Source organism: Zonotrichia leucophrys, chromosome 28 (genome assembly GCF_028769735.1).
Source record: "Zonotrichia leucophrys gambelii isolate GWCS_2022_RI chromosome 28, RI_Zleu_2.0, whole genome shotgun sequence".
Taxonomy (NCBI): domain Eukaryota; kingdom Metazoa; phylum Chordata; class Aves; order Passeriformes; family Passerellidae; genus Zonotrichia; species Zonotrichia leucophrys.
This window is the reverse complement of record NC_088197.1, coordinates 3,901,325-3,913,261: the sequence shown is the minus strand read 5'-3', so window position 1 is coordinate 3,913,261 and position 11,937 is coordinate 3,901,325. Positions and strand designations below refer to the sequence as shown.

Here is an 11,937-nt window from a genome sequence, read left to right as displayed (position 1 = left end):
TGCTGTGACATTTCCATGGATTCACACTCCTGAGGGGGATCCACCTGCACAGCCATCCTGGAGCAGCTCCTGTTCCAGCTGGAATTTCGAGCTCATGGATGTAACAGAGTGAGGAGCAGAGCCACGAGGATTCACAGCAAGCAGAACCAGAACCACACAAAATACAAAATTCCTCCTGAACAGACACATCCCAACCCACCCCCAGCTCCACCTCATTAACAGGGATTAATTACACCAGTGATTAATTACACCAGTGAGTCCTTCCCCACATCAGGCTGGATCAAAGCTCTTCCAGGGTCTGGATATGGGTCAGACCCACACAGCACTGGCTCCCTGGCAGTGCCACCCCACACAGGGCACAGCTGGTGACACCACAAAGCTGCCCCAGGACTCCTCCAGAAAACCCACACTCACAAAAGCAAAAAAAAAAAACCCAGAAAAATGGAGACAGGCTGGTGTTTCTAATCCAAAGGTTCTTGTCTTTATTCAAACCAGGGCTTGGCACTGCCCAGTGCCAAACGCACCAAAACCTTTTTGCCTGAGGGAAATCCACATCCGGCCGAGGCCTCGGGAGGGGGAGGCAGGTGGAGCCTCCGAGCGGCTCCTGCGCCCGCCCCGGCCCAGCTCCGCCCCCAGAACAAACAGCAAAATACACTCAGCAGGTTTCTGTCAACTCCCAGAGTTTCAAACCCTCCGCCCCAGCACTGCCGCGGGGAGGGAGGGAGGGAGGGGCTGCAGCTCTTCCCCCGCCTCCGACAGCGCTCACGGAAACCCTGTTTTAAATTAAAAAATAAGCCAGCATACATAGTAGAAAATTTCTCTTAAAAATTTCACAATCTGTAAATGTATATATTTTTTTTTCTTTTAAACATAAAAGTTTACAATATACGGTAAAACAAAGGCTCAGGAAAAATAATTTCAAAAAAAAGAAACCTGAAGTTTTGAATTAAAGCTGAAGACATTTTTAAAACCCTGTAATTTGAACCAGTGACATATTCTTTATTTGTGCTGATGGGTTAGAGAAAGGAAAATCTTTAAAAACTGCAGTCCAAACACCCACAGCTCTGCCTTCAGAAGCCATCTGCCCCCAACCCCCGCCCTCCCCCTGAAGGAAAAAAAAAAACAAACAAAAAACTGTTGTTAGGTTTTTCTTCCATCAAGTAATGTGATTGTCACAAGTTCAGAAGTCTGGGATCCCGGGCTTCAGCTGGGCCCAGAGGTCCCTGCGGGCAGCACTCACTCCCTGATTGGCAGCCCAGGCTAGCGCCGGTAGGGGTGGAATCCTTGCACGTTGTGGTTCTGTCCCCGCCCGAAGCCGCTGCCTCCTGCCGGGGGGCCGCTGGAGGGCTGCACCGAGGGGCCTCCGTAGGGAGGGGGCTGCTGGCTGGGATCAGAGAAACCTTGGCCAAACCCACTCAAGTCTTGTCCATACCCTGGGGAGAAGGGAAAGGCACAGGATGAGTTTCTAGGAATGGGTGTGAATCCCACACCTGACAGTGCTCCCTGCCCAGGAGCAGAACAACATCTGGGTCTGCAGGGATCTTCCCTCCTCAAAGAGAAAATGGGCAAAAAGCAAAGGGAACAGCTGTGCAGGAAGGTGGAACTGTGTTTGGGGTAATCCCAGCCAGGCTGGCAGCTCAATCCTTTGCTCACAGTTTTGTACAGTTGGAGCAGTTTGATTTTGGGTTGGGACCTGCACCAAAGGCCACTCTGGAGTGAGCAGAATTTAAGGACAGGGAGAAAAACAGGGGTTTCCTTTCCAAGAGAAAAGAAACCTTGTCCAAACCCACTCAAGTCTTGTCCATACCCTGGGGAGAAGGGAAAGGCACAGGATGAGTTTCTAGGAATGGGTGTGAATCCCACACCTGACAGTGCTCCCTGCCCAGGAGGAGCAGCAGCTCTGGGGTCCTGCAGGGATCTTCCCTCCTTTTCTGCAAACAGCAGAAAGGAACAGGTGTGCAGGAAGAGGGAGCTGTGTTTGGGGTAATCCCAGTTCAACCATCTGCTCACAGCTTTGCTTTGGAGCAGTTTGATTTTGGGTTGGGACCTGCACCAAAGGCCACTCTGGAGTGAACAGAATTTAAGGACAGGGAGAAAAACAGGGGTTTCCCTTCCAAGAGAAAAGAAACCTTGTCCAAACCCACTCAAGTCTTGTACCTGGGGAGAAGGGAAAGGCACAGGATGAGTTTCTAGGAATGGGTGTGAATCCCACACCTGACAGTGCTCCCTGCCCAGGAGGAGCAGCAGCTCTGGGCTCCTGCAGGGATCCTCTCTCCTTTTTTACAAAAAGCAGAACGGAACAGCTGTGCAGGAAGGTGGAACTGTGTTTGGGGTAATCCCAGCCAGGTTGGCAGCTCAACCATCTGCTCACAGCTTTGGGAGCAGTTTGATTTTGGGTTGGGACCTGCACCAAAGGCCACTCTGGAGTGAGCAGAATTTAAGGAGAGAGAAAAACAGAAATTTCTTTTCCAAGAGAAAAGAAACCTTGTCCAAACCCACTCAAGTCTTGTCCATACCCTGGGGAGAAGGGAAAGGCACAGGATGAGTTTCTAGGAATGGGTGTGAATCCCACACCTGACAGTGCTCCCTGCCCAGGAACGCAAACCAGAACAACACCTGGGAGGAGCAGCAGCTCTGAGGTCCTGCAGGGATCTTCCCTCCTTTTTTACAAAAAGCAGAAAGGAACAGGTGTGCAGGAAGAGGGAGCTGTGTTTGGGGTAATCCCAGTTCAACCATCTGCTCACAGCTTTGCTTTGGAGCAGTTTGATTTGGGTTGGATCTGCACCAAAGGCCACTCTGGAGTGAGCAGAATTTAAGAACAGGGAGAAAAACACAAGTTTCCTTTCCAAGAGAAAAGAAAGCTTGTCCAAATCCACTCAAGTCTTGTACCTGGGGAGAAGGGAAAGGCACAGGATGAGTTTCTAGGAATGGGTGTGAAACCCACACCTGACAGTGGCTCCCTGTCAGGAACACAAACCAGAACAACACCTGGGAGGAGCAGCAGCTCTGGGGTCCTGCAGGGATCTTCCCTCTTTTTCTGCAAAAAGCAGAAGGGAACAGGTGTGCAGGAAGGGGGAACTCTATTTGGAATAATCCCAGCCAGGCTGGCAGCTCAACCATCTGCTCACAGCTTTGGGAGCAGTTTGATTTTGGGTTGGGATCTGCACCAAAGGCCACTCTGGAGTGAGCAGAATTTAGGGATGGAAAGGAAACCCCTGTTTTTCTCCCTAAGAGAAAAGACTGGCTGCAATCCTTGCTACCAACACAAAATTCACTACTAGATGTAAATTAAGACAACTGAGAAATTGAGAAATTTAATTCAAATTCTCCTAATTAAATATGACTCTTAATCCTGGCATCAGTGCCAGCCCCTGCTCTGAAAGATGCTATTAAGGCTCCTAATTACCAAGAGCATTTCTGCAGTGCTGCCTCTCTCTGTGCAGGCTTAGAGCAGGTTTAACTCTCTTAATCCCAAACAAAGTCTCTTAGCACATCTTCAGCAGTTCAATTTCAAGCTCTGCCTGTCCCTCAAGGACTTGCTGGCACTAATGAGCACTAAAACACAGCGAGCTCAGGCTCTGGGAGCTGCAAATGCTCCTCTGGCATTTGTTCAGATACAGATAAGCAGGAGCCCAAAGCTACAAGGGGATTGTTTGCCAAGGGGAGTGGAAAAACACAACCTGGAGTTGCTGTCCCTGCACACAGTGGTGCAAATCACAGAGTTCAGGTTGTTTGTGATGGAGGAAACCCACAGCACACACCTGCAGAGCCACTCAGGACTCACTGAGTGCCACACCTGGCTCTGCTTCCCTGTGTGGTTCCAGTGTCTGGCTCCAAACCTGAGCCTGGATGGATCACCAGGACAAAGCCTCACTGAGGGGTTTCACCCGGCTGGGAGAGCTGCACTGCCCCAATAAACCCAAACCTGAGAGAGCTGCACTGCCCCAACAAACCCCAAACCCTGAGAGAGCTGCACTGCCCCAACAAACCCCAAACCTGACACAAACCCCAAACCTGAGAGAGCTGCACTGCCCCAACAAACCCCAAACCTGACACAAACCCCAAACCTGGGAGAGCTGCACTGCCCCAACAAACCCCAAACCTGACACAAACCCCAAACCTGAGAGAGCTGCACTGCCCCAATAAACCCCAAACCTGGGAGAGCTGCACTGCCCCAACACAAACCCCAAACCTGACACAAACCCCAAACCTGGGAGAGCTGCACTGCCCCAATAAACCCCAAACCTGAGAGAGCTGCACTGCCCCAATAAACCCAAACCTGACACAAACTCCAAACCTGGGAGAGCTGCACTGCCCAATAAACCCCAACCCTGACACAAACCCAAACCTGAGAGAGCTGCACTGCCCTGACACAAACCCCAACACCAGAGAGAGCTGCACTTCCCCAATAAACCCAAAACCTGAGAGAGCTGCACTGCCCCAATAAACCCAAACCTGACACAAACCCCAAACCTGAGAGAGCTGCACTGCCCCAAAAAACCCCAACCTGAGAGAGCTGCACTGCCCCAATAAACCCCAAACCTGAGAGAGCTGCACTGCCCCAACACAAACCCCAAACCTGACACAAACCCCAAACCTGAGAGAGCTGCACTGCCCCAACACAAACCCCAAACCTGACACAAACCCCCAACCCGAGAGGCTGCACTGCCCCAATGAACCCCAAACCTGGGAGAGCTGCACTGCCCCAATAAACCCAAACCTGAGAGAGCTGCACTGCCCCAACACAAACCCCAAACCTGAGAGAGCTGCACTGCCCCAATAAACCCAAACCTGAGAGAGCTGCACTGCCCCAACACAAACCCCAAACCTGAGAGAGCTGCACTGCCCCAACAAACCCAAACCTGAGAGAGCTGCACTGCCCCAATAAACCCCAAACCTGGGAGAGCTGCACTGCCCCAATAAACCCCAAACCTGACACAAACCCCAAACCTGAGAGAGCTGCACTGCCCCAATAAACCCCAAACCTGACACAAACCCCAAACCTGAGAGAGCTGCACTGCCCCAATAAACCCCAAACCTGAGCCCTGTCCCTGCCTCAGGGAATCTTCCTCTTCCCTGCTCAGCCTGACCTTGGGAGTGCAGACAAAGCTTTGGGTGAGGCCTGAAGGGTGTGGAGCAGACAAACCCATCCTAGTCAGAACTGAGGGGACGGCACAGAGATGATGAATTTTTAATTAGTTTAAATTAATGTAATTAATTCGATTTTGCAGGGTGAGTGTTAGTGCTGACACCCTGGGTGCACACACTGAAGGGTTTAGGACACTGCCCAGGATAAACCTCACACTGCCTTGTGCTCATTAGGGAACTGTGTGACTCTTTAAAGCCCACAAGCTTTATGCATTTATGTAAATATATGCAAATTGGGACACTTCCAGGGATGGGGCAGCCACAGCTTCTCTGCCAACAGCCTCACAGTGAAAAGTTTTTCCTAATATCCAGTTTAAACCTATTCTTTTCCAGATCAAAGCCATTCCTCTTGTCCTGTCACCAGCTCCAGATGAAGAGTCCTTCTCCATCAGATCCTTCCTAAACTTCCAACTCCTCCCAAACTCTGGCTGCTCCTAAATGGCTGTGCAGGGATTTGTGCTTTATTTAGAAGAGTCCAACCCACTCCAAAAAGAGTCTGCAAAGAGCCAAGTTCTGGCAGAACAAGAAAAACTTTTGAGTCACAAGGGCAAAACTATCCAGGAAATCAGCTGTGTAAGAAACAAATGAAAAAACATTTCAAACTCATCAACATGAGAACATGTTGCTTCACAAACACATCTCAAAGGCTCATCTTCCTTCAGAGGCTGCTTTACATTGCTGGAATTTTGAATATTATCTATTTAAATAAATGTTGTGAAGTTTTCATCTCACAGGAAAGTTTCTGCAGGAACTTGAGGCAGCACTATCACATGGAGAACGTGTTCCAGCAGGGCACAACCTGAATCCACGGGCTGCTGCATGCAAAATTCCCTTCAGAATTAAAACTGACCAATTACAATCCCTTAAAAAAAACATTAGTACAGAGCTCTTTGGAGAGATCTCACTGCTGAGAAACAGGGCTGAGAGGAGCAAGATGAGAATGAGAATTCCCTCTGAGCTCCCTCAGGGAGCAGCAGCAGCAATTTCACTCTGGAGCACAGGCACAATTTTAAAAAGAATTTGTTTTTTGTAGCATTGCCTGCCTGCTGTAAAACTTGTTAGCTCAGAGCCTTCTACCTCAAAGTTTCCTACAGAGCACAACAAAGCTTTGTACAGAACTGCACCTCCAGAGAGATGGGAAGGGATGAGAAAAGGCAGGAAAAGGCACAGGTTTGGATCCTTACACATGCACTGCCTGTCTCTCCATGCTGCTTTTACTCTTCAAGTCTGTTCTCCAAGGTCTGGAGACACAAAAAAAAAGTTCACTACAAGCTCTGCAAAGCTCTTGGAGTGGAAGTTTGTGGAAATCAGGAATTTATTCTGGCAATGCACAAATCCCTGAAGCTCATTTTACAGCACAAAAGCAACACTTTAGAGCTAAGAAAATTCCCTCTGGCTAGAACATTGCATGATTTAAGGATGGCTTGAGCTGGTGGGAACATTCCCATGCTGGAGAATGCCTGCAGCAAACTGTGTCCAACACTCTGTACTCAGGACTAAAGGGAAAGGGGATGAATTGCAGGAGTTACTCACCAAACTGACTGTAAGGGAATTCTGGCTGAGCAGTCGGGGGTTTGCTCATGTCCTGAGTTGCCTGAGATGGAGGTGGTGGTGGAGGAAAAGCGAGTGGTGCTGCCCCTGGAGTGGCAGGTGGAGGGGGGACTCCAGGGGGGGCAAACTGGTCAGGTGGAGGAGGTGGAGCACCATAACTAAAACCTGCAAGGACACAACAGGTGAACATCAACATCCTGCAAGGCTTTAGAGATGACACAATTGAAAACCAACATTTCTGATGCTGTTTGTGACCAGTGGCTGCACAGATTCACATCTTGGTCACCCCCATGGCCCAAAGATCTCAGCAATTCACCTTGCACAGGTGGGAGAAATGTCCTCCCCAAAGGCAGAGCACAGAGAAAGGGATAAAGCAGAACTGGGGACCAAATTGTGCTTACAGACATGAGAAGTGAGGAGGAAGCCAAATTATCCAAGATTTTAGGAGTAAAAAGTGATAACTGGATACTATTTTCCACCTTCTTTAAAGCAGGTTTGAGACAGAGGTTTGCAATGGTGGCCTGAGAGGTAGGTGCTAAAATCCTACTTGTATTTCCAGTCCCAGTTGTGACCTTAATTCCTTAAGCTCCTCCAAAAAACCCTGCCTGTGTTTGGCCCAGGTTACCAACAGTGAGCTCTAAGTTTTCTCTCTGATTGTCCTAACAAAGGTGCACAATGTATCTAAATTTATTTAGCAACATAGATTTAATATAGAGAACAGAAATGATTACTTCATCCAAGAATAAAATAATCCAAGAAAAAAATAATGCTATTGTTAATCATAGCTCTGAATATATAATCTGGGAGAAATAATTAAGGATAGGTGAGACACAGGGGGAAATTAAAGTCCAGCAAACAATGAGGAAAAGCTGGATGAGCTCCAGCTCCTGGGGGTCACTTACTAAATGGTGGAGGGGTGCCATAGCCCTGTGGAAATCCTTGTGGAGGTGGGAACCCCCCGGGAGGTGTGGAGACAATGTATGAGGTAAATGGAGGTGGTGGGGGAGGAGCTCCTCTGCCTGGAGGAGGGGGTCCATATCCACCTGGAAAATAAAGAGAAAAACAAAAACTGAACCACAGGAATACCAAGGAGCTGCTGCTGGAGTCAGCTTCCTCTAGATGGGGTAAGGCTGTTGGGTGGATTGCAAATGCAGCTTCAGCTTTCTATGAATCCTCACTTTGGGAAATATTTGTCCTCCAAGTATCCCCACTGTAAATAATTGCAGTTTAGCATGTAATCCCTTGGTAACAAATGAATGTGGCTGCAACAGCAGGATGTGTGTCAGCTCCTATTACTGAGCTGCTAAGAAGCCACTGTCTTCCCCTCTGTTCTTCCAGGACAAATTCAATCAAGCTTTTAAATGTAGGTTAAATCCTACAGAAATCCAAAAATCACTGTGAATGCTCAAAGAAGCTGCACCCGTGCTTAGGAGGATTTTTTTCCTTTCAGAATTGGTCCCATATAATGTACTTACCAATTGCCTGTCCAGCTGGCACCCACATCCCTACAACAAAACAAAAAAAGAGCCTTAGACATCAGTGAAGCAGGGATGATGCAAGAAGAAGGATTTGGCTCTGGGATAGACTGGGTATCCTCCCCATGTCCCTTATAGAGTTATTTTTATGGCCTAAGCAACATTGGGGGACTATTTCTGAATGTGTAATTCTGGAAAGACTCTGAATCATTCAGCAAATGACACTCAGAAAAGACAGCAGTTCCCAATCCCAAATCAGATGGAGCATTTGAGAGCTGCCACATACCAAGTGCAAGAAATTACAGCACTACAGAGAACAAAACCCTGGAGAACCCCAGCAGACTCCACATCCAAGGGATTCTTAATTTACTACCAGGTTTATCTGAGTTATTTTTGCAGTTTTTGAAGCCCTTGTGCAGCGCTGAGATTGAAGGATAAATGTGCTCGTGTCTGACATTAATCTTTCCAGGAGATCAGATATCATTTTCCCTACTAATCACTGCATGGAAAATAATGGGAGTTTCTCAGTTTGCAGATTAGCACATCTGTGCACAATGTCAACCCTCAGCTGCAGCTTTCAAGTTAATCAGCACCGTGGGGAAATGAGCAATCCCTGTGCTGCATTTCCATCCATGGAGCGGGGATGGAGCAGCCACGCTCCCTGCAGCCCCCAGGTGAACATTTCTCATCTCTCAGAGCAAGCAAGTCACAGCAACTCAATTATCCCTCCAGAAGTTATCAAAATTGCCTTTGGATGTACTCAGCATGTTTATCCTGCCTCTGGAATCTCAGGGGGGTTGCAGCCATCAAACCCAGGCTGCTCCTGGTGTGCACTGAGTGCTCCCTGCACCAGAGCTGCCTGGTGCTTCCCCAAGCTACATTAAGCAATAAAACTCCAAGGCAAGGCCATCCATTTCCTCCTCATCCCTTTCAGATTTTCCTGATAACTTCTTTTGAAACTGCCTCATCCTTGAAAAGCCATTTATCAGCCAAATTTATCATTGGGGTGTTGTGCAGAACTCACTCCACAGCTGGAGTTACAGCTGGAGCCTTCCCAACAGCTTCTCTGAGCTCCCCCAACCCATGGGGGCTCCATGTGGGGAGAGGCAGCTCCAAAGGGAACAGGTGGGACACACCTGGGACATGAGCCAGGCCTGGCACTGCCTTCTGCCAATGAGATGGATTTTTGGGAAAAGCAGTGAAAAAACCTTACAAAGGACTGGGGGATGGAAATCTATGGGGGGGTGGAAATCTATGGGGGGGTCCTAGCAGGGAGATAAAGCTGGGAATAACATCTAGGCCAGAAACCAAAGTGGAGCAAGCTGGAAAGGCAGGGGGTGGCACCCTGGGCAATACCTTGGGGTGCTATGAGGGAAATAAGGCTGGGAACAACATCTAGACCAGAAACCTAAAGTGGAGTGAACTGAAAAGGCCAGACAAGGAGAGGGTTGCACCCTGGGCAGTACCTTGGGGTCCTATGAGGGAAATAAAACTGGGAGTAACATCTAGACCAGAAACCCAAAGTGGAGCAAGCTGGAAAGGCAGGGGGTGGCACCCTGGGCAATACCTTGGGGTGCTAGCAGGGAAATAAAGCTGGGAATAACATCTAGACCAGAAAACCAAACTGGAGTGAGCTGGAAAGGATGGACATAGAGAGGGTGGCACCCTGGGCAGTACCTTGGGGTGTTATGAGGGAAATAAAACTGTACCTTGAGGTGCTATAGGGGAAATAAAGCTGGGAATAACACCTAGACCAGAAAACTGAAGTGCAGTGAGCTGGAAAGGTGAGACAGGGAGAGGGTGGCACCCTGGCAGGGTGGGCAGTACCATGGGGTGCTATGAGAGAAATAAAGCTGGGAACAACATCTAGACCAGAAACCCAAAGTGGAGCAAGCTGGAAAGGCAGGGTGGTCAGCACCTTGGGGTGCTATGAGGGAAATAAAGCTGGGAACAACATCTAGACCAGAAACTCAAACTGGAGTGAGCTGGAAAGGCAGGGTGGTCAGCACTCTGGGCAGGGTGGTCAGCACCTTGAGGTGCTATGAGGGAAATAAAGCTGGGAGTAACATCTAGACCAGAAACCCAAAGTGGAGTGAGCTGAAAAGGCCAGACAGGGAGAGGGTGGCACCCTGGGCAGTACCTTGGGGTGCTATCAGGGAAATAAAGCTGGGAATAACATCTAGACCAGAAACCCAAAGTGGAGCAAGCTGGAAAGGCAGGGGGTGGCACCCTGGGCAGGGTGGGCACTACCTTGGGGTGCTAGGAGGGAAATAAAGCTGGGAACAACATCTAGACCAGCAAACTGAAGTGCAGCGAGCTGGACAGGCCAGACAAGGAGAGGTTGGCACCCTGTCAGGGTGGGCACTACCATGAGGTGCTATGAGAGAAATAAAGCTGGGAACAACATCTAGACCAGAAACTCAAACTGGAGTGAGCTGGAAAGGCAGGGTGGTCAGCACCTTGAGGTGCTATCAGGGAGATAAACCTGGGAGTAACATCTAGACCAGAAACCCAAAGTGGAGTGAGCTGGAAAGGATGGACAGAGCCCTGGGCAGTACCTTGGGGTGCTATGAGGGAAATAAAGCTGGGAATAACATCTAGACCAGAAACCCAAAGTGGAGTGAGCTGGAAAGGCTGGACAGGGAGAGGTTGGCACCCTGGGCAGTACCTTGGGGTGCTATAGGGGACATAAAGCTGGGAATAACATCTAGACCAGAAACCCAAAGCGGAATGAACTGCAAAGACCAGACAAGGAGAGGGGTGCACCCTGGGCAGTACCTTGGGGTGCTAGGAGGGAAATAAACCTGGGAGTAACATCTAGACCAGAAACCCAAACTGGAGTGAGCTGGAAAGGATGGACAGAGCCCTGGGCAGCACCTTGGGGTGTTATCAAGGAGACAAAGCTGGGAGTAACATCTAGACCAGAAACCCAAAGTGCAGTGAGCTGGAAAGGTGAGACAGGGAGAGGGTGGCACCCTGTCAGGGTGGGCACTACCTTGGGGTGCTAGGAGGGAAATAAAGCTGGGAACAACATCTAGACCAGCAAACTGAAGTGCAGCAAGCTGGACAGGCCAGACAAGGAGAGGTTGGCACCCTGTGAGGGCGGGCAGTACCTTGGGGGCCGTAGCCCTGCTGCCAGGTCGGAGGGGGCTGCCCTGCCCAGCCGTTGGCAGCGCTTGGCATGATCCTGCTCCCCCACTGGCTGGCCCCTGGCGGCCCCGGAGTTTGGCTCTTGCTGTCCCGAGGCTCAGCACGTTTCACCTCCACCTGAACAAACAGAGGCGGCGCTCAGCTCAGCTCAGCGGGGCTGCGGCGGCCCCGCGCCCCCCGGCCCCGCACACACACCCGCAGGTAACACTTAAGACTACACTTAGCATCTTATGACTTATGTCTAAGTACTTAATTATTAAAAACTTAAGGCCAAGTAATTTACAATGTTTCTCAGGTACCAGTGTAGGTGATGGTAAGGAATTACAAGTCCTACTGTTGAGGGATTCCGAGAAAAGCATCCTACAAATCGCTTCGGTCTCGTTGGCTTGAATCGTAAAACAGCAGTACCCTCTTACAGCAGCTCTGCACTTAAAACAGCAGAATCTTGGACATTAATGACAGGCTGATTTCATGTTCAAGGCAGGAGATAAGAAGATGATGTTTTCAGTTAAAAAACCAGAATTTTGAGTGAAGAGGCTGCTCTGAAAAAGGGTACTAATGCTTTAACCAAACATGTTTGGGGTCCATTTGGAAGTGACAGTTTAACCCACCC

At 49.4% G+C, this 11,937-nt stretch overlaps 1 protein-coding gene across 5 annotated transcripts in view; it reads right to left on the bottom strand.

Annotated features, from left to right (window-relative positions):
- Nucleotides 1–464: 464 nt before the first annotated feature.
- Nucleotides 465–11,937, bottom strand: part of DAZAP1 (DAZ associated protein 1) — a 27,951-nt gene continuing 16,478 nt past the window's right edge. For 4 of the 5 annotated variants that reach the window (XM_064734437.1, XM_064734436.1, XM_064734439.1 and 1 more), the window contains 5 exons: nt 11,288–11,441; nt 8,175–8,204; nt 7,602–7,742; nt 6,682–6,864; nt 465–1,433 (listed from right to left, as the gene is read on the bottom strand). In XM_064734437.1, the coding sequence (XP_064590507.1) occupies nt 1,261–1,433; nt 6,682–6,864; nt 7,602–7,742; nt 8,175–8,204; nt 11,288–11,441 (681 nt within the window). In that variant the 3' untranslated portion in view covers nt 465–1,260. Of the gene's footprint in view, nt 1,434–2,422; nt 2,518–6,681; nt 6,865–7,601; nt 7,743–8,174; nt 8,205–11,287; nt 11,442–11,937 lie in introns of those variants that run through there. The other variant, XM_064734438.1, reaches the window with a different exon arrangement.